At 45.9% G+C, this 24,250-nt stretch overlaps 1 protein-coding gene across 8 annotated transcripts in view; it reads left to right on the forward strand.

Moving 5' to 3' along the window:
* The window catches only part of NF2 (neurofibromin 2), a 98,210-nt gene that overhangs the window by 66,168 nt on the left and 7,792 nt on the right, over positions 1 to 24,250 (forward strand). For 3 of the 8 annotated variants that reach the window (XM_021718124.1, XM_021718125.1, XM_021718126.1), the window contains 7 exons: positions 3,110 to 3,223; positions 6,625 to 6,747; positions 7,427 to 7,644; positions 9,469 to 9,574; positions 13,334 to 13,461; positions 16,141 to 16,306; positions 17,715 to 17,759. The exons of 1 other annotated variant lie outside the window; for it this stretch is intronic. In XM_021718124.1, coding sequence (XP_021573799.1) covers positions 3,110 to 3,223; positions 6,625 to 6,747; positions 7,427 to 7,644; positions 9,469 to 9,574; positions 13,334 to 13,461; positions 16,141 to 16,306; positions 17,715 to 17,750 — 891 coding nt within the window. In that variant the 3' untranslated portion in view covers positions 17,751 to 17,759. Of the gene's footprint in view, positions 1 to 3,109; positions 3,224 to 6,624; positions 6,748 to 7,426; positions 7,645 to 9,468; positions 9,575 to 13,333; positions 13,462 to 16,140; positions 16,307 to 17,676; positions 17,773 to 18,397; positions 18,615 to 24,250 lie in introns of those variants that run through there. 4 more of the 8 variants (XM_008069172.1, XM_008069171.2, XM_021718123.1 and 1 more) reach the window with 4 other exon arrangements.

A 24,250-nucleotide genomic window follows, 5' to 3' on the forward strand; every position in this document is an offset into this window, starting at 1 on the left:
GGTCTCGAACCTGCGGGCTCAGGCAATCCACTCACCTCAGCCTCCTAAAGGCACGGGATTACAGGCTGAGCCACCGAGCCTGGCTAAAAAAATTATTTTTAATGAAGTACTTCATACATTAAAATGATAAGTATATGTGTGCATAAGGTATAAAGAATAACAGAAAAGAATAGCTGTATACCCATACCCACCTTTAAGAGGTGATAGACTCCTATACTGTTGAGGCCTGCGAGTCTCTCTGTTACCTCATGTAGCATGTTAGCAGCCTGCAAGTCTCTCCGTTAACCTCCTCCCCAAGGATGATCACTGTTCTGAGCTGAGTGTTCATCATCATCTTGTTTTTCATCTAAATTTTATTTCATATATGCAAAGCAAATATACTTTTAAGTTACATGTTTATGAAATTTATCTAAATGCTGTCAACTGTGTACTTCTGTCAGTTGCCTTTTTATACATTATTTTTTGAGATTTATCTGTGTTCATGCTTAAAGGTATAGTCTGTTCATTTTCACCTCTTTATATTACACTATTATACGGATATATAATTTTTCTCATTCTCCTATATTTTATCTTATTTATTTATTTACTTACTTATTTACTCACTCTGTCGCCCAGGCTGGAGTGCAGTGGCACACTCACAGCCACCCCAGCGTCAACCTCCTGTGTTCCAGTGATCCTTCCGCCTCAGCTTTCCAAGTAGCCAAAACTACAGGCGCATGCTACCACTTATAGCTAATTTTTGATTTATTGTAGAGATGAGTTCTCGATAAGTTGCCCAGGCTGGTCTCAAACCCGAGGCCTCAGAGAATCCTCTTGTTCGGCTTCCCAAAGTGCTGGGATTACAGGCCGAGCCTCCGAGCCTGGCCTCCTATATTGTTTTAATAGGCTGTTATGAGAAATTTTTGTATCTGTCTCCTGGTGCACATGGGCAATAGTTTATTTAGGGTCTAGAGTATATGCATAGGAGTAGAAGTATGGGGCTAAAAGTGTGTTCAAATTCAAAATTATGACACGTTTTCCAAAGAAAGTGAATAGATTTACAGACCCAACAGCCATACATGAAACTTCCTTTTTATTTATTTATTATTTATTTTTAAAATTTTCTGTAGAGACAAGGTTTCACTATGTTTCCCAGACTGGTTTCAAACTCCTGGACTCAAGCAGTCCTCCTGCTTTGGCCTCCCAAGTGCTGAGATTACTTACAGGCATGAACCACTGCACCCGACTGAGACTTCCTTTTGCTTGATATCCTTAATACTAATATTATCAGCCTTTTTTTTTCATTTTTGCGTTGGATTCTCACTCTGTTGCCCAGGCTGGAGTGCAATGGCATGTTCACGGCCACTGCAGCCTCGACCTGCTGGATTCAGGTGTCCTTCAGCCTCAACCTTCCAAGTAGCTGCCTCGACCTGCTGGGTTCAGGTGATCCTTCTGCCTCAGCCTTCCAAATAGCTGGAACCACAAACGTGCACCACCATTCCTGGCGTTTTTTTGTTTTTGAGTTGGAGTTTCACTCTGTCACCAGACTGGAGTGTAGTGGCCGCTCTCGGCCACCACAGCCTTGACCTGCTGGGCTCTGGCGATCCTTCCACCTCAGCCTTCCAAGTAGCCAGAATTACAGGCATGCGCTACCACACCTGGCTAATTTTTTTATTTATTGTAGAGATGAGGTCTTGCTGCCCAGGCGGGTTTCAAACCCGCGGGCTCAGGCAATCCACTCACCTCAGCCTCCCAAAGGCGCGGGATTACAGGCTGAGCCACCGAGCCCAGCTTCACATTTTTATTGGCTAGTATTATTTTCTTTTCTGTTAAATACTTGTTTCATATTGACCACTTTTCTCTTGGATTGTTTGTTTTCTTTATTGGTTATATCTTCTCACAGTTTGTAGCATGTTTTTTTTGCCCTTTTTATGTTTTGACAATAACAATTTTTAATTTAATTTATTTATTTTTGAGTCAGTATCTCACTCTGTTGCCCAGGCTGGAATGCAGTGGCAGGATCATGGCTAACTGCAATCTCAACCACCTGGGCTCAGATGATCCTTCCATCTCAGTCTTTCAAGTAGGTAGGACTACATGTCTGGCTAGTTTTTTTTTATTTTTTAGTAGCACCAAGGTCTTGCTGTGTTGCCTAGGTTGGTCTCAAACTCCTGGGCTCAAACTGTCCTCCTGCCTTGGCCTTCTATACCAGAATTACAGATGTGAGCCACCATGCCGAGTCAAAAATGTTTAATTTTTTTTTTTTTTTTTTTTTTGAGTTGGAGTCTCACTCTGTCACTCAGACTGGAGTGCAGTGGCCGCTCCCAGCCACGGCAGCCTCGACCTGCTGGGCTCCGGCGATCCTTCCGCCTCAGCCTTCCAAGTAGCCGGAACTACAGGCACTCTCTACCATGCCCAGCTCATTTTGATTTATTGTAGAGATGAGGTCTCACCAAGTTGCCCGGGCGGGTCTTGAACCTGCGGGCTCAGGCAATCCACTCACCCGGCCTCCCAAAGTGCTGGGATTACAGGCTGAGCCACCGAGCCCGGCCAAATGTTTAATTTTAATGTGGACAAATGTATAAATATTTTCCTTAATCATTTGTGCTTTTTGTGTCTCACTTGGCAGCTTTTCTTATCTTATGATTATCAAGATATTCTTTATTCTAAATGTTTCAAGGGTATGATCTCTGCATTTAATTTTTTAATCCTTCTGAAATCAGTTTCTGTGAATGGTATGAGGGAGGGATCCAACTTATTTTTTTTCCACCTGAATAACACATTGTCCCAGCTCAGTCACTGAATGAGCTTCCTATCCTCTCTGATCTGAAGAGCCACATCTTGCCTTAGTGGAAGAGTAAGGTGCATCTGGAAGACATGATAAAGTATCCTCTGTCCCGCTCTTCACTTGTGATGTTTACCTTTTGGCATATGGAGGCACCTTCATTTTGTATGTCTCCAGTACTGGCAGCACCAGAGACATTAGCAGGGCTTCAGTATTTTACTCCATGCTTTCCTTTTCAGCTTTGCTACTACCCACAAGATGCTATAGCACTGGTGGACTGATGGGCTGGTAGGCAGGGAAGGAAATCTGTGGGTATTAACATGTCTTCTGCTTCTGTGGCCACAGATTCTTCAGTTATGTATTGGGAACCATGACCTATTTATGAGGAGAAGGAAGGCTGATTCTTTGGAAGTTCAACAGATGAAGGCCCAGGCCAGGGAGGAGAAGGCTAGAAAGCAGGTGAGCAAGATCTTGTTTTATTTTTTATTTTTTAATTTTTTTGTATTGGAGTCTCACTCTGTCACCCAGGCTGGAGGGTAGTGTCACGTTCCCAGCCACCACAGCCTCAGCTGCTGGGCTCAGGCTATCCTTATGTCTCAGTCTTCCAAGTAGCTGGAACTACAGGCACATGCCACCATGCCTGGCTAAATTTTTTGATTTATTGTAGAGATGAGGTCTTGCCAAGTTGCTCAGGCTGGTTTTGAACCCGCGGGCTCAGGCAATCCTCTCACCTCAGCCTCCCAAGGTGCTGGGATTATAGGCGTGAGCCACGGCACCCGGCCCAAGACCTTGTTTTAACTGATGATGTCACTGCTAAGTCAGTCCTGATCTGGGAGGTGAGGTGGCTGTAGGCTGGTGGGAATCATTTGACCATGAACGTGCCTTTGTCTTGTTTTATACTTAGCTGGTAGAATGTCAGCTATGGTATGAGGAATTAATTCTAACGGCATATCTAAAAGAAACATCACTAGTTATTTCTACACTTAAGGGAAGTAAAGTATGACTAACGTAGGTTTGGGCCAAGGCAGCAAGGCATGCATGCACCTATACATCTATCTAGCTATCTTTCTTTTTGCCTGTCTGCCTCCTTTGCTCTGCCTTCTTTCTCTTTTTCTAATTAAATGGTGATAGAATGCATGGCAGCATTGTAGTGCTTACTGCTGGAATGCTAATTAGACTCTGGCTGCACTTCTTCACTGTAGGTCAGGCCGGATGGCACACCACCTGCCCTGGGAGGTGCCTGGAGCACCTTTCAGCAGACTGGATGGTCCACATCATTGTTTTCTATTCACAGACCTTCTCTACTCACAGAAATTCACACAACTGTTTTGAGCCTCACTGCTGAGAATATCAATTGTGTTTTGGACAAACTACCAGATAGAGTAATGGCAGCTGCAGTCAGCTGCCCTCAGGACTTGCAGGCTTAGAGGTGTAATAATTAGTCTGTGTGTAGCTCTCTGATTTAGGTCCATCAGAGAGGCTGGCTCCCAGCCCTAGGATTTGGAAAGAAATGTCCAGTTTGATATAGTGTGCTTTCAGCACTTCATCTCTTTACTCTCTGAGATGGCTCACAGATGTGCTTTTTGGGATGCTTTGGGGGTGGTTGGCATGGGTTTTGTTGAACAGAGAAATGCTACTGAACCAGTATGGGGTCATAGTGGCAACTTCAAGAAGAGTTCTCTTTGACCTTTTTCTCAGCAGAGCAAAGCTTAAAAGTGAGAAATCTAAGAGCATCAAGGAGTGTGTAGGCCCCTGAGCTCTGACAGAGAATAGCACAAACACACCCCAGACCTGCGCTGCCTGTCGAACAGCAGAGTCACATCCCTGGCATCTGGGCAACTGCAGGTCAGGGGGCTCCATGGCCCAGTAGGGGAAACACTGACCTTGGAGCCAGATCTGAAACTTAAAATGTGGTGTCAGTCAAGACTTACCTTCCAGACTTCAGTTTTCTCATCCATTAACTGAAGCTAATTATACCTCTTTCCATCTCAAGGACTATCTTATACCTGAAAGTTTTTGTAAGTGATAAACTGCTTTTTGAACGAGAGGTCCTTTATTGTTGGGATGGAGGTCTCAGAGAAAGAACAATGCTAGGAACTGAAGGAAATTGCTTGGGCTTATTTTAGAATAATAGAGATGTAATAATCCATCTTATGGAAATCGTAATACAGTAGAAATTAGAGAACAAATTGGCTAAACTTTTCATTGACCCACAAGAAGAAAATTGGAGAAGGACTTAACAGTATTTTACTGCTTGATTTTGCGTTATTCTTTCAAATTCTAGTGCAGTTTTTGGCTTAGTATTTAGAAAAAGCAGCAGCCTTAGGAATCTTGTGTGACTATAGTTTGGGATAAGATTGAAGCAAGAAGTAATTAAACATGCTTTAGTTATTTAAGTCAGAAAATAGTGTAGTGGTCGCTTTGGATTCTGCTTTCTTTCTTTTTTTTTTGAGTTGGAGTCTTACTCTGTCGCCCAGACTGGAGTGCAGTGGCATGTTCCCGGCCACTGCAGCCTTGACCTACTGGCCTCCAGTGATCCTTCCGCCTCAGCCTTCCGAGTAGCTGAAATTACAGATGTGTGCTACCATGCCCAGCTAATTTTTTGATTTATTGTAGAGATGAGGTCTCACCAAGTTGCCCGGGTGGGTCTCGAACCCCAGGCTCAGGCAATCCACTCACCTCGGCCTCCCAAAGCGCTGGGATTACGGGCTGAGCCACCGAACCCAGCCAGATTCTGCTTTCTGAACTCAGTTAGTACCATGGAATCACAGAGAATAGCACTGTCCTGTGCTCTTTCCCCTTATTAAGCTCAGCATGTGGTCCAATTAATGCAGTGATCCAGAAGGCAAGGGAGGTGGCGGCAGCTTTGTACTGTTGCCTTAAGGAAGGGGGGGCCTGTGTTCCCTGCCTGACTCCCTCCTGTCACAGGCCTGGCTCAGGAGTTGTCTCCACGTGAGGCTGTGTGAGTTTGTGCTGTGACTGTTACAGCTTCCTCCTGCGAAATACAATGTGTGACTATCGATGCATCACACAGAGCACTTCCATCCTTTCTGTGGGTCAGAGGCATTGTTGATGAAATCAGAGATGTGAGAGGAGTCTCTGTGGATTAGAAGTGGTGAGGTGACTTGTCTGACCAGATGAGAAAGCTTCCTGTTTCTGGGGCTCTGTCTCAGGGAAGAAGACCCGCATTGTAGCCCTTCAGCCACCTGAGGTTTCTCAAAAAAATGAGCATTGACAAGGTAGCTATTTCAGTACACCATGTGTAAGAATGCCTCTTTCTATCCATGTTGACACTGGACTTGGTTTTTTTGTTGTTCGTTCATTTATACATACACTAGAATTTCTTTCTTTTTTTTTTTTTTTTTTTTTGGAGTTGGAGTCTCACTCCGTCGCCCCGACTGGAGTACAGTGGCACGCTCCTGGCCACTGCAGCCTCGACCTGCTGGGCTCCAGCAATCCCTCCGCCTCAGCCTTCCAAGTAGCTGGAACTACAGACGCGCACTACCACGTCCAGCTAATTTTTGATTTATTGTAGAGATGAGGTCTTGTCAAGTTGCCTGGGCGGGTCTTGAACCCGCGGGCTCAGTCAATCCACTCACCTCGGCCTCCCAAAGCACTGGGATTACAGGCTGAGCCACTGAGCCCAGCCTAGAATTTCTTTTAAGGGGCACAGCTTTCAACTCTGCAACTGGTTTAGAAGGACGGGGTGGAGGGACAACAAGAATGACCCTTATTACTTAAAGGAAGGGGAAGAAAAGGGTCCCCAGAGGGAAGACTCTGGATATCGGGCATTCTTGGAATCTTGGGCACCCAAAGTCTTGTATCCCATGACTCAGTGACTGCTATTGTTCACTCCCCAGATGGAGCGACAGCGCCTTGCTCGAGAGAAGCAGATGAGGGAGGAGGCTGAACGCACGAGGGATGAGTTGGAGAGGAGGCTGCTGCAGATGAAAGAAGAAGCAACAATGGCCAATGAAGCACTGGTAATTTCCGAAGGGTTGGAGTCCCAGGAGACTGCTGGGGACTTCTTTGCTTTTCTGGAGTACCCTCCTGAGGACTGTGAATTAGCAACATTTGCTTGGATACACTTTATTTCAGCATCAAGAGAAAAAAAACCAGCACCTTTTCCTTCTACCTGTGTTGGCAGAAGCAGATTTGGGTTGAGTTCATGTGCAGCCATACTCCACTTTCACTATGAGGTTGCCTTGCAGCAGGGCTTCTCAGCCTCTGCACTACTGACATTTGGGGCTGACCATCATTTGTTGCAGGGCATAGATGCCAGTAGCACCACCTCACCCTTCATTTGTGGCAGTCAAAAATGTCTCCAGGCTTGCCACTTATCCCTTGTAGAGGGCAAAGCCTCCTCTGATTTTGAAACACTGATTTAAAGGAAATAAAGAACAGTGTTTATGTTGTTTCTCTCCCTCATAAAGCATAAGCCTCAGCTGAAGTGAGTATCCCCTAAAAGGTGCTCTTTCTTGTTGTTCCCCATGGATGCAGCCTAAAGGGCCCTTCTGAAAAGTTGGGGAATGTGTCTTGTCATCTGTTGCCAGAGGATCACTGGGGACACTTAGTGGCAGGGCCCAGGGAGTCTAAGAGACCATATCTGGGCAAGAGAATAGCACATGCTCTTATACCAGCTGACAGCAGTCTGCTCTCCAGATGCGGTCTGAGGAGACAGCTGACCTATTGGCTGAAAAGGCCCAGATCACTGAGGAGGAGGCAAAACTCCTTGCACAGAAAGCTGCAGAGGCTGAGCAGGAAATGCAGCGCATCAAGGCCACAGCTATTCGGACAGAGGAGGAGAAACGCCTGATGGAGCAGAAGGTGCTAGAGGCTGAAGTGCTGGCACTGAAGATGGCCGAGGAGTCGGAGAGGAGGTAAGAGGCTGGTCCTGGGCACCAGGCCAACGAGGAACCTGGCAAAGGGTTTCCTAACCCTGGCCCGGTTTGAGACCAAGCTCTATAGCAGTTGTCTTCCAGTTGCTTTGCCATCTTCTGGACAGGAGAGGGGTTCCCCTTTGACAGGGTGGTGGGGACTGGAACTACCTTGGGGACGGGAACTGTTGGAAGGTTGCAGGAGCCCAGTTCTCTTGCAGGTGAACCTCTCCATTCATGTGTTTGTCTCTGTGATAAGAGGATGCTTTTTACATTTAAAAAAATTTGGCTTTTGTCTTTTTTTTTAGTTGGAATTTCACCCTTGCCCAAGTTGGAGTGCAGTGACAGGATCATGGCTCACCAGAGTCTTGACCTCCTAGGCTCAAGCAGTCTTTCGCCTCAGCCCATGTGCCATCACACCCGGCTAGCTTTTTTTATTTTTTTGTAGAGATGAGGTCTCGCTATGTTGCCTAGGCTAGTCCTAAACTCCTGGGTTCAAGCAATTCTCTCACCTTGGCTTCCCAAAGTGCTGAGATTATAGACATGAGTCACCATGCCCAGTCTTTGTCAATTTTTATTTGGGGAGGAATGTGGGAGAATGGCATTTGTTTACCTTTAAAGGGAAACCAGGCACCTGCTTCCCTTTAGCCTTTCTTGACAGAGAGGGAAAGGGTGTCAGGATCCTCTTTGTAACTAGAATGTTTAGCTCATGACCAAGTTGAAGGATGGGGCAGTTGTTAGTTCTTTTCAAAGACTGTTCAAGGATCTGGATTGCTTTAGTCCTGCAACCTTCAGATAAACACTGACACATACCCCACAGCATTTGGCTCTGTTGATTCAGAACACTTGAATTTGACTTTTAGCTACCAAGATACCTTCACTGCATTCCTCCTTGTCACTCTTACATCATTCTGGGAATATGGTTTTTTGTTGCCTGTCCTGTTTGGGGCCCCTTTCTTTCTGTGTGTGCGTCACATTCCCTGTGAGTTATGCATGTTGGACCATATCCCTGCCAGGCTTCAGTGCCATACCTGTAGGGCAAGGATCTGTACCAAGGCATAGATGCCCTCAGTGATAGGGCTCGTCTTCCTGCCTGAGAAAGTTGATCCTCAGCCCGCAGTGTTTTACCTGGGGGCTGTGAAGAAGCATTTCTTAGCTGGGACCAGCACTGTCATAGGTTAAAGTGGGAGGATCACTTGAGGTCAGGAGTTCGAGGCCAGCCTGGGCAACATAGCAAGACCTCATCTCTAAAAGAATTTTTTAAAATTTGCTTAGTGTGGTGGCATGCCTATAGTCCCAGCTACTTGGGAGGCTGAGGTAGAAGGATTGCTTGAACCCAGGAAGTGGAGGCTGCAGTGAGTTGTGATCATGCCACTGCACTCCAGCCTGAGTGACAGAATGAGACTCTGACTCAAAAAAAAAAAAAGAAGCATTTCTTTCGTATATCTGTCATTAGGGATCCAATATAAGACCTCTGATCTACCATGTTCTTCCTTTGCCCAGCCAAAGCTCACCCAGAAATAAAGCAGAGAAGGCTTCTGATGCCTCCCCCAACTCTCATCCCTTCCCACCAACTGCAGAGTTTCTTGTTTGACTCTTGTCCTCACCAGTCTCCCTGCTCTTCCAGTTTAAATATATAAGTTGAAATGAATTATACCCAGGAATGTTGTCCTTGCTTTGCAAATTCTGATTTCATGTAACTATCCCTTGCCCACTGTCCTTGTTTGCTTTGTCAGGTGCCATCTTCAGGGTTAACCCAGGTCCCTCTTCTCCAGGGTGGGGTGGGGGTCTTTTTTGTGGAGCTGATATCTCCTCCTTTCCTTGCAGGGCCAAGGAGGCAGATCAGCTGAAGCAGGACCTGCAGGAAGCCCGTGAGGCAGAGCGAAGAGCTAAGCAAAAGCTTCTGGAAATCGCCACCAAGCCCACATACCCGGTGAGCCTGGGTGGGAGCTGGCAGCCTGTGGCTGCCTTAGACCTGGTGATCTTTGCTTCCCTTCCAGTTCTTTGGTTGATCTGGCAGTGCCTTCAGGGTGACTATCAAGAAAATGCATGGCAGATTGAGAGGCGCAGAGAGCCTTCAGTTAGAAACTGGGTAGAACACCCCAGTCTGCCATTTGGCCTTTGACCAGTTACCTCTCTGGTTGCTTGGATAAACAGGCAACAGGGCCTTTTCCAGCTCTGAAATGTTTTCTTCTAAGTAATAGAATCCCAAATTATCCTCAAGAGAATTTGCTCTCCTGCCTCTTAATGCTGAACTGAATATAATCTTCAACTATCAGTATGTACCATATATCATAATTATAGTTCTGGGAAGGGATTGACTGTATACCTCAGAGTGAATTTCTGCCATGCAAGAACCTACTGCCGATCTCGGTTTTGGGACAAGGAGGCAGACTTCCATTAAATGGGATCACAAGGTGAATAGAAGCCTCTTCCCTCCCTTTTCTCTGTGTATTTAGTTTGGCAAACTTTTTTTGCATACCTGTTCTGTGTCCACATAATGCCACGCAATTGGAAGTCTATATCCAGACAGGTGTACTCAGGGTGCACAGGTGCCTAGAGGAGGAGGACATAGCCCAGCCTAGAGGGTCAGGTGACACTCAGCATGTTGCCTGCACTGACTCTTGAAGGTGAGGCAGGAATAAGCCAGGTGAAGAAGAGACCATAGGGTATTCTTGGTGAAGGCAAAAATGCATGCATGGCCCGAACATGCACTCGGCACATTCACATACACATAGCACAGGCATGTACATGACACAGATGCACACAGGGCATGAGAGGCATAAGCTCCCCAGAGCTTGAGGTGAGGGAAATGTGAGCCATTTGCTGTTGCCACATGTGCTGATTATTTATTACTGTGTAACCCACCCAAGCCAACCATGTGGCTCACAACAACCATTTATTACTACCTCTCATGGTTTGGTGGGTTTATTGGGCCAGTTGTTCTCACCATCAGGTGGTCACAGTCAGTTGACAGCAGGGACTGGAGTCATCTGAGGACTCAATGGGCTGAACACCTGAGATATGTGTATGTGTGTTTAGAATGCATATTGGAGCAAACTTTATATACGATTCTAACTTTACGTTTTCCTCTTAATAAATCCTGGTGAAGCCAGGTTTGGTGGCTCAGCCTGTAATCCCGCGCCTTTGGGAGGCTGAGGTGAGTGGATTGAGCCCGCGGGTTCGAGACCCGCCTGGGCAGCGAGACCTCATCTCTACAATAAATCAAAAAATCAGCTGGGCGTGGTAGCGCATGCCTATAATTCCGGCTACTCGGAAGGCTGAGGCGGAAGGATCGCCGGAGCCCAGCAGGTCGAGGCTGCGGTGGCCGGGAGCGGCCATTGCACTCTAGTCTGGGTGACAGAGTGAGACTCCAACTCAAAAAAAAAAAAAAAAAAATCCTGGTGAAGATCATACATATCTTTTTAATCATATTTTGTTGTATGAATGAATTGTAATTCATTGAACCAGTCCCTTATGGATAGGCATTTAGTCTGTTTTCTTTTGCAATTTTGAACAAAAACTGCACTGAACATCTCTGAACACACATGAACATAAATTCTCAGAATAGAACTATGGGGTCAAATTTTCAATTCTGAAACTCTTCAAAGAGCTCGTACTATTTTATGCTCCCATCAGTGGTACAGCAGCTGTTACTCATCTCTTTTCTGGAAACGTTTATAAAATATAACATGCTTACAACATACAGAGAAGTGTCCAGATTACAACTGTGCAACTTGATGAATTTTTACAAACTGAACACGCCCATGTACCCAGCACTAAGATTGGAAAACAGAACATTCCTAGTACCCTAGAAGCCTCTTCTTGGCACTGCTGTTAATGCTCTTGCAGACAATCTGCCTAGGCCTTGGTGATTGTCTCAAATGAGTGTTCTGAGTCTCTGCTAGAGTCAGATGCTAGAGTCAGAAAGTGATCCAAGGATGAAAAGGAGACAGATCTTGCCCTCAGGAAACTTGCAAACAACAGAAAGAAGACATATCTAAAAAGGAATCTTTTACAATCCTAGAAGAGTCATTACAGAACCATAAACACAATGTTAAGAGACAGCAGGCCGGGCTCGGTGGCTCAGCCTGTAATCCTGTGCTTTGGGAGGCCGGAGGTGAGTGAATTGCCTGAACCCGCGGGTTCGAGACCCGATTGGGCAACTTGGCGAGACCTCATCTCTACAATAGGTAGTGTGCACCTGTAGTTCCAGCTACTTGGAAGGCTGCAGCGGAGGGATCACTGGAGCCCTGCCGGTCGAGGCTGCGGTGGCCGGGAGCGAGCCACTGCACTCCAGTCTGGGAGACAGAGTGAGACTTCAACCCAAGAAAAAGAAAAAGACAGCAAAGAGTTGTCATCTAACCAAGAAGGATCTAGAAAGGCTTTGGTGAGAGACTGTGGTATTGAGAAGGACCTTGAAAGAGAGCAGTATAGGGAGAAGAAATGGTAGAGGTGAGGGCAGAGATGAGATGGTAGTGGTTCAGTGGAGGATAGACAATACTATTCATGATGTAGGAGGGCAAATAGTGGGAGAAGCCAGGGAGATAGATTGGGACCCTCTTTTAGATGACCCTTTGTTCTGGGATAAAAGTCCTAAAAACACACCCTGCTTTGAGCCCTGTTTTAGCTCTGTTGTCCAAGTTCAAGCCCCTCAGCATGCAAATACAACCCTTTGTGTTTGGTGCCCATCTCTCATCCTGCCTCCCCACACTGCACTGCCGACACCCAGCACTCTTACTGAGTGCTGCCTTCCTCACAGTCATGCCTCCTGCCTGGCAGGCCTTCTCCTGGTTCTCAGATGACAGCGGAAGTGGCATCTCTTCTGGCATACCTTTTCCAGCCCCCTCGGCCTTTGTTCACTCCCTGGCTGCAGGGTTTACCTTACTTAAGTGTGATGATCTGTGAACACACCTGTTTCCCAAACAAGACTTTCAGCTGTTCAGTTGGGGACCCCTTTTTTTGCATCTCCAGTCCCTGGCACAGAGCCTGGGAGTTTCCAGACCCAGTGAAAAAGTGAGGGGGTTTTTTTTGGTTGTTTTTTTTTAATTGAGTTTTTTAACTCTGTTGCCCAGGCTGGAGTTGGAGTACTGTGGTACACTCACGGCCATCTTAGTGTCAACCTGCTGGGCTCCAGCAATCCTTCCATTTCAGCCTTCCAAATAGCTGGAACTATAGGCATGTGCTACCACACCCAGCTGATTTTTTTTTTTTTTTTTTAATTTTAAAGCAGGATTTATTGAGAGGACAGCAAAGCTTCTAGAATGGGAGGGGACCCAAGGGGGTTGCCTAATTTTTAAAATTTATTGTAGAGACGCGATCTCACCAAGTTTCCTGAACTGGTCTCAAACCCACTCAGGCAATCCACTTGCCTCAGCTTCTCGAAGTGCTGGGATTACAGGTTGAGCCACTGAGCCCGGCCAAGTGGGGTTTTGTGTTTGCTTTGACTGAGCTTGGAGAACAGTTAAAGATTTGAGGGGTGAGGGATAGTTTGCTTTGGTTGTGTATTTTTTTGTGACATGGCAGCAGCGTGTGTGGAGGGACTGAAGTGGAGGTCATGATGGGTCTGAGAGGCAGGGCCTGCATTGTGCCTATTGCCTCTGTAGCTGCTGGAAGTTTGGTTGTTAATACTGCAGTGCCCCTCTTCTCTTGTATAACCCAAAGCTCCTAATGTGAGATTTCTCATTAATAGCCCATGAACCCAATTCCAGCACCGTTGCCTCCTGACATACCAAGCTTCAACCTCATTGGTGACAGCCTGTCTTTTGACTTCAAGGATACTGACATGAAGCGGCTTTCCATGGAGATAGAGAAAGAAAAGTATGTAGTCCTCTGTGCCCTCCTCTGGGTAGCTGTGAACTAGGGTGAGTGATCTGGGCCCAGGAAAGGGGGTGGGAGGAGGCCGAGGAGTGGGATTCCCACAGCCACTGGTCATTAGCTCCTGCAAAGGTTTTCTCTTTTCTTATCCCTGGAGGAAGAATTTCCTAATCAGAAATTAAGGACAACAGATCAATATTTGATCTTCCAGGATAAAAATAATGCTTGACTGGTGACCTGAGTTTATAGTGGCTCTAAACCTCTCCTAAAGTGTAGGACTTGGTTGTCTGCAGTCTCTGAGTCAGGCTGCCTGCTGTTGTACTAGACTGCAATTGTCTCCTAGTTGTTTTCTGCAGACTGGGATCTGTTGTGGTTCCCATATCTAGAATAAACAAAAATGAGAGAGGGAACTCAGGCTGGAGTCTGAGGAGAGCCAACAGTCAGCTTTGGGTGGCACTGGGCTGGGCCTTGGCATGTCCTGAACATAGCAGCTTCTGCTGAGCTGCCCTCCACCTTCACTTTATGGTTGGTGGAAATGGATCAGAGATAGAAAGGATTCCCACTGCAGAGAGCATCTAAGTGAGGGCCCCTGGTTCCTGAGCTGAAGGTGAGTTGGTTAACTGGGAACTGTCATAGTAGCTACTTTGAGTAGTGCTGTGTGTCAGGGGTTTTTTTTTAGCTTTTGTCTCATTTAATTCCTACTCAGTAGTAAACATCAAACTGACATCAAAGATACAGGTTTTAATGATCCCATTTTATAAATGAGAACACAGATTTAGAGAGTTTAATGAACTTACCCAGATGATATGGAGTAGATCAGGGCTTGAAACCCCCCATCTGACTCTACAGCCCATGCGTTTTTACCATGTGTAGTATCTTCAGGAAAACCCTCTGGGGCAAGTGTCTCTGTGGGGTCCTGTCTGGGCACCCGTAAGCCAGACTGTGTTTCTCTTTGGGCTTTCATACTGTGAGTATAGTTGAGTAGCAAGGGAACCAGAGCATCTAGCTGTAGTATCTACTATCTGAGTTCCTTTTACCATTTTCCAGATGTACGTACTTATGTGGTTGGGATCAGAATGAGGCTACATCTGGTTCTGTGTCCTGTATTTTGTAGTTTGTATTCTGTCACTGCCTTAGTCCATTTGGGCTATTATAATAAGATTCCAGAGGCTGGATAGCTTATAAAACAGAGAATTTATTTCTCACAGTTCTGGAGGCTGGGAAGTCCAAGATTAAGGCAAACTTAAAATCTGAGGAAGGCCATCCTCCTAACAGCGCCTTCTCACTGTGTGCTCACATGACGGAAGGGGTGAAGGGTCTCTCTGGAACCTCTTTATAAGAACACTAACCCCATTAATTAATGAGGACACCACCCTCATGACCTCCCGAAGGCCCTACCTCCTCATACCTTCACATTGGTGATGAGATTTCTTTTTCTCTTTTTTCTTTTTTTGAATCAGGGTCTCACTCTGTCACCCAGGCTGGAGTGCAGTGGTGTGATCACAAGGATCACAGCTCACAGCAGCCTTGACCTCCTGGGCTCAGGCAATCCTTCTACCTCAGCATCCTGAGTAACAGACTATAGCTATAGGCATGTGCCACCATGCCCAGCTAATTTTTAAGTTTTTTTGTAGAGACCAGGTTTGACTATGTTGCCCAGGCTGATCTTGAACTCCTGGGCTCAAGCAATCTTCCCACCTCAGCCACCCAAAGTGCTGGAATTACAGGTGTGAGCCACCATGCTCAGCTAGATTTCAACATATTACTTTTGGGGAGACACAGACATTCAGAGCATAGCATTTACTTATTACTCTTGCACATGTGGACAGAGTCCATATACTAGCCACAATAATTCACATGAAATGTTCCTTGGTATTTATGTTGTATAGTTTCCTGGCTATGCTCTTATCGTTGATCACTGGGAGTGGTTTGCAGATTTTCACCATTGTAGCTCCTGTTGCTCAGTGTATCTATTGGAGATGAGGGTGAGGATCTTTTTTTTCTTTGTGTTGGCTGAGTGAGCTTCTGTCATCTTGAGGATGAAGTCTCAGAACAAGTGGGAGTGTGGATGTGGTCTATTGATAGAGGTCACTTGAATTACTGCTTCAAGAAGGGTTGAGACAAGGAGATTGTTTTAGGTGCCAGGAGGCTTGTTTCATGTGTGTGGGGTTTTGTTGTAGTTGTTTTTCTGTTTTGTTTTTTTCTTAAAGACAGGGTCTCGCTCTGTTGCTGGAGTGTAGTGATGCTATCATAGCTTACTGCAGCCTCAAACTTCTGGCCTCAAGTGATCCTACTGTCTCAGTCTCCCAAAGCACTGAGATTACAAGTGTGAGCCACTGTACCTGGCCCATATGTTGTTTTTGTCCTGAACTAAAAGCTATCTATGACAACAGGTATTTGGCAGGCATGCAATAAGAGTTTATAGAGGGCTTTCCTATACTCTTTCAATTTAATCCTGATCACAGCCCTGTGATCATACCCCAATTTTACTGATGAGGAAACTGATGTATAATAGTTAAGTGTCCAGCCAAGCTCCTATAGTCCATGAGTGGCCAAATAGAAACGTGAACCCCGGGCCTCAGACCCTGGGTCTCATGCTGAGCAGCTTGTGGGTCATGGGACATCTCAGCCATGTCTCACTGTTCGCCCAAGCCCTGATACACAAAATCTTCTTGCTGGCAGAGTGGAATATATGGAGAAGAGCAAGCATCTACAGGAGCAGCTCAATGAACTCAAGACAGAGATCGAGGCCTTGAAACTAAAAGAAAGGGAGACGGCTTTGGATATTCTGCACAATGAGAACTCTGACAGGGGCGGCAGCAGCAGCAAGCACAATACCATTAAAAAGGTACCCAGAGTCTCTTTTTTGCATTTTGCTGATCAGGACAGTCATTAATGAAATGTAAGGCTGGCATCTGGTAGCCGAGTCGTTAGACTGTTGTTATTTTTTATGTGTACTTGGTTGAGGAAATTTTTTTACTCATGCCAGAAAGGGAATTTAATCTGCCAATGACTATGAACCCATTGGTTTGATGGAAGTGGAACTTGTGTTAAAAGCTCTGATGTAATGAATCCCTGTTACAGGAGGGGGTTTGATCCATTGTTTAGCAGTAAAGTGATTCTTTTAAGCCAAGGAGCGTTATGCCCAGGGAGCTGCCTTACTTAATGAGAAAGCAAAGTGAAATGGAGGCTTTTGAGAATGAACTTTCCCTCTACTCTTTTTGTGTGTTTAAGTGGCAAGAACTATAAAATTCTATTCTTGACTTAGAGACCAAATGCTGAATTTTTAACTTTTTTCATGCTTAAAAGAAAGTACCCAGGAGAACCTCAGTGTTTTAAAAAGGCAAGACTTCATTATGTTGCAAACGATTTCCTATCTTTCTCCTCAGGTGCCCCCCCCCGCTTTTTTTTTAGCATTTTAGAGATTTCAAAGCTAAATTCTACTAATTATTAGACCCAAAGCATATTTCTCTTATTTGGACCAAGCAGAAAGGTCCTTTCTTGCCAATTGAAGTTTTTCTCTTAACTGATAGCCCAGATCAGGTTAACACCTATAAAATAGGTGTTATTAAGATAAGACAGTTGATTGAGTTTAGATAATGACTGATATGCTTAATTTTTTACTCTTTACCTTAGTCTTTAAACAGACTCACAGTTTAAGGACTATCTCTGTTTTCAGTGGCTAAGCTGTGTCTGAAAACTGCAAGAAATCTGTATCTCCCTGCCGTCCTTGGTAGGTTCAGTAGGAAGCCTTGACTTCTATCTCTCCACTCCAGCTACACCTGGCACTGGGTAGAAAATTCCTTTTAATAGTGAAAAGGCATTTCCACTTTCTTCTTTCCTTTGACTTCTGTAATTTACTGGATTTTCCTACCAAAACAAAATGATTAAACAGTTAGTAAAAGGAGGAGTTAAAGGGAGGCCTCAGTCATTAAGAAAAGAGGTAAAATGATGTCTTGGCCAGTGAGCCGGTCAGCCCTTGAATGAGCTGCCTCAGACACCACACCCCAACTCCTTGCCCCCACCTTGTCAACTGGGCCCCAGGAGCAGTCTCATCTTTACTGCTGCTGCTGCAGTGAGAGAGGCCCTCACTCATGGGAACCTGGAGTGCTGAAAGCTGGAGAGACCCCTTTCCAAGCCATTAAAAACAAACAATCACAATTTCAGGCCTATCTGAGCATTTTGCAAATGGCACATGTGACATTGTTGATATCACAGGGTATGTTTTTTTTCTTCGTTTTATTTTGCTGGTTTAGCCTCAAGCCCAAGGCAGAAGACCTATCTGCATTTGAGCCCTCAAAGTAGGTTTCCCAGGTACTCTGTATGTGGTGATGGTTCTACCCTCTGTGATACTAACCCATGCATGAGCTTGCCTGTCTCTGTCCTTGGGCCACACTGAGCCCTCCCAAGGACAGGTGGTTCCTAGGTACTGGCCGCAGCATGCTTTGAGTCTGAGAGCAGGCATCTGTCCTGTGGGGCCAGACTAGCCTCCAGGACCCCGGAAGTCTGCCTTGTTCTGCAGAGCATGTCATGGGGCCATTGGACTGATTGTCCTTCCCATCTTGTGTCATTATTGGTCTGGGGAAGATCATGGCTTCTTGTCCAGTCAGATGTGTCTAAAAGTCCTTTGTCTTGGTGGCATACTTCTTAGATAAATAATGCTAACATGGAAATTTGGGTGCTTTTAAACCTGGTGTCGTTAACTCAAAATCAAGACCTTTCTTATGGTGATAATCTCCAGACCCATGGTCATACCTGGTAGCTTCTGGTCATGGAATGAAGGGGTTGCCCATGTTGGCTCATTTTCCTTTAGAGCTTCCCCTTTCTGTCTACATCTTTTTTCTTTTCAAGTAAAGCACAGACACGGCACAGGTGTCTGATGTGTATGTCCGTTGGAGTGGACTGTTTGTTCATCAGTGCTTGGCCGTCTCTGTTTCAGCTTCTCCACAGTCTGGAGTAGAGATGTGGTTACAGTGAGTTCGCATTGGAACTGCACAGTCACAGCACCCAGGAGATGAGTGGCCAGTCGTTGCTGAGTGAATTAACTGAACGATTGCTGCTTTTCTTCTGCAACAGTTTGTTGTTCTACCAGCATGCCTTGGCAGTGAAGAGAATGTATTTTGTCCAGTCATAAAATGGTGTCCGCTTCTGCTTCTCACCTAATCCCCAGTAGTACCCATTCCAGTGAGCCCAGCACCACCTGACAATAGCATAGGATGTGTTGTTTGGCGTGCTCACCGCAGCTTTTGCTATTAGAGTAGAATAAGCTCATTGAAAGCTTCCTACCAAAAAGAGGTAGATCCTATTTGTGTTCATTATTTCATCAAGAGAGGTTAGCTGTTAAAGTCTTGACTAGATCTTATTTGTTTTTTGGGGTTTTTTTTGAGTTGGACACTCACTCTGTTGCCCAGACTGGAGTGCAGTGGCCGTTCCTGGCCACTGCAGCCTCGACCTGCTGGGCTCCGGCGATCCTTCCGCCTCAGCCTTCCGAGTAGCTGGAACTATAGGCACGCGCTACCACGCCTGGCTCGTTTTGATTTATTGTAGAGATGAGGTCTCGCCAAGTTGCCCAGGCGGATCTTGAACCCATGGGCTTAGGCAGTCCACTCACCTCAGCCTCCCAAAGGTGCGGGAGTACAGGCTGAGCCACCGAGCCGGCTGACTAGATCTTATTATAAGGAGGATTCAAGCTGTCAGTGATTCCAGGAAACCATGGCACGAACCCTGGTTTTTGCGTGACTTTTATTTAGCAGACTCCCATCAGCTTTTATCCCCCATGTTGGCACTGATTCTCCAACACTGAGCAGTGTGTGTTCTGAACCAGGGCAGTTATGGCCAGCATGGTCACAGGCAGGCCAGCTGCAGCACCCAGAGCACCAGGTGGATCCACCTTGGTTTATTGAACTTTATGGTTACCCAGAGAGGCAAGCAGAAAATCCTGCTTTGTATCAACTGGTGCTGTCAAATGTTCCCTACATTGGACTGGGCTCTTCAACTTGAATATGATTTCAGCTTTCTTCTTTATATAATGATGCAGAATGTTTAAATTTTTCAGGGTCCAGCCAGGCTCGGTGGCTCAGCCTGTAATCCCGCGCCTTTGGGAGGCTGAGGTGAGTGGATTGCCCAAGCCTGCGGGCTCGAGACCCGCCTGGGCAGGTGAGACCTCATCTCTACAGTAAATCAAAAAATTAGCTGGGCGTGGTAGTGCGCACCTGTAATTCCGGCTACTCGGAAGGCTGAGGCGGAAGGATTGCCGGAGCCCAGCAGGTCGAGGCTGCGGGGGCCGGGAGTGGCCACTGGACTCCAGTCTGGGCAACAGAGTGAGACTCCAACTCAAAAAAAAAAAATTTTTTTTCAGGGTCCTGATTTTGATCATTGCTTCTCACTGAGCTGTTATTATAGACAAAAGAAGTTTCATTTTTAGTTAAATTTGCACTGCTCTTAGGACATACATGAAAGCATTTATTTATTCATTCTTCTTTTTTTTTGGAGTCTCACTCTGTCACCCAGACTGGAGTGCACTGGCACACTTACAGCCACTGCAACCTCGACCTGCTGGGCTCAGGTGATCCTTCCACCTCAGCCTTCCAAGTAGCTGGAACTACAGGCACGTCCCACCATGCCTGGCTACGTTATCATTCATTTTAATGTCTTGATGTGAACTTGTTTTCAAAGCAGGCCACCCAGCTCCAATTAATCAAGAATTCTGACTAATCGAAGGTTAAGAAAAGTATGGACTTGACTTTTAATATGACAGGCATTCTCTCAGGCTCACTAGATTAAATAGCACTGTAAAAGTTTGCTTCACATGAAGTTTGATGCATGTTCCATTTTTCTAGACTTTGGTGGTTCCTATAGCTGGTGACTGGGACTGATGACCAGTCACCTGCCTGCACTAGTGTCATGCCTGCTGCAGTCTGGACTGATGCTAGCCAAGCTGAGGAGAAGCACCACTTGGCTTGCAAGTGTGGGTACCTAGATGTCAAGGGCAGACCTCCAACTACAGTGTCTAGGGATGAGAGGTGCAAAGGCTGGTGGTGAACTGGATAGCTTCCATTAATCTGAGTCCAAGCCTGCATTGATATTTGGTTTTTTAAATTTTTTTTTTAATCATAGATTTTTCCAGTGGAAAAAAATGGGTCTCCTATCTGCCACAGTCCAGGGGTATTCCTCCTCCTCACTTTCACTACTCTTGCCTCTATAAGAGGTCTCAGAATCTGATATGGTTTCAGCAGCACTCATGGGGGCTGTGTAACACTGAAGCTGATTCAAGGGATTTACCTTCAGGTTACCAGGGGTTACTACACTCCCTTGGGAATGCCGAGAGGCTGTCCAGTCTGGTTAACTGAGGTTATCACTGCTCTGCCACTTCCTTTCTCTGTAATTCTTACTGTGTCTTGAGGCTCAGTGTCCTCACCTGGAAAAAGTGAATAAAAATAGTCTTTACTCCCAAAGGAATAAATGTTGTGAGGAGTAAATGAAGTAATACACATGAAACAGTGCACAGTAAGAGCTCAGTAAAGGCTTTAAAATATAAAAAGGACTGAGGCGGAAGAATCACCTAAGCCCAGCAAGTCAAGGCTGTGGTGGCTGGGAGTGTGCCACTGCCCTCCAGCCTGGGCGACAAGAGTGAGACTCCAACTCAGAAATAAATAAACAAATAAATAAAGTAAAATAAAATATAAAAAGATAGAAATCAGCTGGTGAGCCTGTGACGAGGGACCCCGGACCACACTGCTATGTTTATGCACACAGCTTGTGGTAAGCATATTTGTCAGTTGTAGTAATTGCTGTGTGGTTGGAGGTAAAAACTTTTTAAAAGCCAGAATTAACTTCAGTGGTTCCTTCTAATATTTGACTTGAGTTTGCAAGGATATATTTTTCTCCTCCTGCTAATCTTAACTCCCTACATTTCCATTTTTCCCGGTTGATGATCAGTGTAACTTGTTTGGCATTTGCATCTGAGTCAGAGCAGCATTAGTGATCAAAAGCCGCCCTGGGGAACCTGGATTCGTTTCATTCTGAGGGAGTGACACGTGTTCCTGACATCCAAGCCTTCTTAGTTGAGGGGACTGAGTCTGGCAGCCAGGCTGGGGCTGGGGACATGGGGTGCCTTGAACCTGAGCTTCTTGTTCTCAGAGTCACAATGCTGATGACAGGAGTGGTGTCCCGGTGTGGCTTAGCTGTGTCACCACACCTAGGAGGTGAAAATGGGCTCCTGGAATCTGCACATGCAGGGTCTTGCTTTGTCCCCTCTCAAGAGGCTGGTTTCAGTCCCCTGCTCCTGAGCTGGTCCGAATGCCAGCAAACAAAGCCATCATTTTTGTGTCCATGGTCTCCCAGGGAGCTCAAGATTTCAGAGGAAATTGACAGATGAGAAATCATGGGGGTGGTAGAGCTTAGAAAGCTTATTCATTAGTAAATGGTTTGAACCATCAAGGTCCAGCTGTGGTTTCCACTGGTGGAAGAACAGGAATAAAGGAGCCTTGACATTTATCTCAAGCTCTAGTCGCTTCTTTCAGATCAGGAAGACATAAAAGTCCAATGTCATCTTCAATTTGTGCGGACTCCCCTTGGAGATGGAGATGCAGTGCTGGTGAAGTGAGGTAGAACACTTAAAAACACCCGGGGAAGTGATAAATCATTGGGAAAGATTGCATATGTGTGAAAGGCATCTCCTACAATTAAAATAAGTGGCAAGAGCCTCCCAGGTGACCTCTAGTCTGCATTGCCAGTCTCAAAGGTGGCTGCTAAATAACTTGTGTTTAATATGTGGTTAATATGTCCAGCCCTCCTTACGATCCCAGAGTGCCAAGTGGCTCTGCTTGCATTAGGAATTGGGCATTGTCTGGTAGGACATCCTTGGTCCTGGCATATGTCTGCAGCACCTTCCCTTTCTTTTTTTTTTCTCTTTTTCTGAGTTAGAGTCTCACTCTGTCGCCCAGACTGGAGTGCAATGGCACGCTCCCGGCTACCGCAGCCTCGACCTGCTAGGCTCCGGCAATCCTTCTGCCTCAGCCCTCCAAGTAGCTGGAACTACAGGCACACACTACCACACCTGGCTAATATTTTGATTTATTGTAGAGATGAGGTCTCGCCAAGTTGCCCGGGCGGGTCTCTAACCTGCGGGCTCAGGCAATCTACTCACCTCAGCCTCCCAAAGCACGGGATTATAGGCTGAGCCACCCAGCCCGGCTACCTTCCCTTTCTTACTGCTGGAACAAGGCAGAGGTGAGAGGGAGAAGGAAAGAAGGAGGAGTGGGGGTTGGGATGAGGAGCAAGAATTAATGAGGAGCAGTAGCAGGAAGCAGATGTAGGCATAGAACACAGAAGAAATCGCAGCTGCAATCAAACTCTATCTTGGCCCTATGGAAACTCATGGAAGGCAGTGGGAGCTGTGGGCTGGACTTAGGAGTGCTTGTCATGGTTATGACACCTTTAACTGTTGAGAGCTTACAGTTTTCTTGCTTGTTTCTGGTAGCTCTAGATAGAAGATTCTACCTGCCTTTTTTCCAAAAGACTATACTTCTGTTTTTGGTTGGGTGACTACCTAGTTAAGCAGTTGCTCTTTGGGAGGTGTTTTGGAAACTACAAACCTGCTTTGCTGGCATAGGATATTTTACAACCATTTGGAAGTGCCTGAGGACATTATCAGGCCTTATTTGATGCAGTAAAACATCCCATTTGGCCCCTCAGCACTGAAGATATGTTTCAGTGCAGCTCTCCTCCAGCACCTGATTTGTTGCTGCAACAGTGAGAGGGAAGAGCTGGGATGCAAACTCATTCTGCAGGCTTGAGGTTCTGTTCTTATGATACATGCCGTGATTTCTCTTTTGATATTGGCAATTTAAAAATGACATCAGTCTATCTGGACCTTTTTCCTAAGGCTTGCTCAGGCTGCTCGATAGACACCATTTAGCTTCTACCTGCCCAGTGAGGTGAATCAGGCCGATTAATCCATTTGTCAGGTAGAGAAACAGAATAGCAAAGGGCCCTACCAGCGCCACACAGACAGCCTAAGACATGCAGGTAGACATGTGTCCAGGTGTCTCTCTGCTGCTTTAGGTCCCTAAAGGATTAATCCACAAAAAGGACCCCTGGTTTTTCCTTGGCAGATTCTCTCTAGAGCAGATAAAGTAGCTAATACCAAATTGGATGTGTTCATTGGGATAGACCTGGCCTTTCATTCCACCTCTGTGTAGGGATAAGTGTGTGGATGGCTCTCCTGTGCACATCACCAGATGGCATCTGGGTGCAAGCTGTCACTAGCAAGACTGCAGAAATGCTTAATCTGGCCACTTTTCACAGACATCCCCCCTCCATTAGCCTTTCCCCTTCAGCTCCACTTTGGAAGGGGGAATGTTTATCACACCCCAAACCAAAGATTCTGCTGGAATTTGCTGCTACTGGATTTGGCTGTCACCTTTCTGCTCTGAGTCTGCTTTCTCCCTGTGGATTCGTGTGCCAGAGATTCTGCATGTCCTTTTGTATCTACGCCCTCCCCCGCTTCTTCATTTTCAATATGTAGTGGTGGAGAGGAAGTATAACATGATTTTTGGGCTCACATTTCAATTCCACTGCATTTTTATGGGACAAGCAGAGATCCAGTGCCTGGAGTTATTAGGTTAGTATCTAAAATGGGTTCAGTGCTGTGGGTCTTATAATTTAAAATGAATTAGCTGTCCCCCTCCCACCTTCCTTTCTCTTCCCTTGGGATGAGTGAATTGAGGCAAGGCCCCCAGAGACTAGTTGAAGGAATCCTGGTGCTCTTATTAGTTTTGTTCTCCCAGCT

The sequence above is a fragment of the Carlito syrichta genome, unplaced genomic scaffold, assembly GCF_000164805.1.
Source record: "Carlito syrichta isolate Samal-C Ts95f unplaced genomic scaffold, Tarsius_syrichta-2.0.1 Scaffold311843, whole genome shotgun sequence".
Lineage (NCBI taxonomy): Eukaryota > Metazoa > Chordata > Mammalia > Primates > Tarsiidae > Carlito > Carlito syrichta.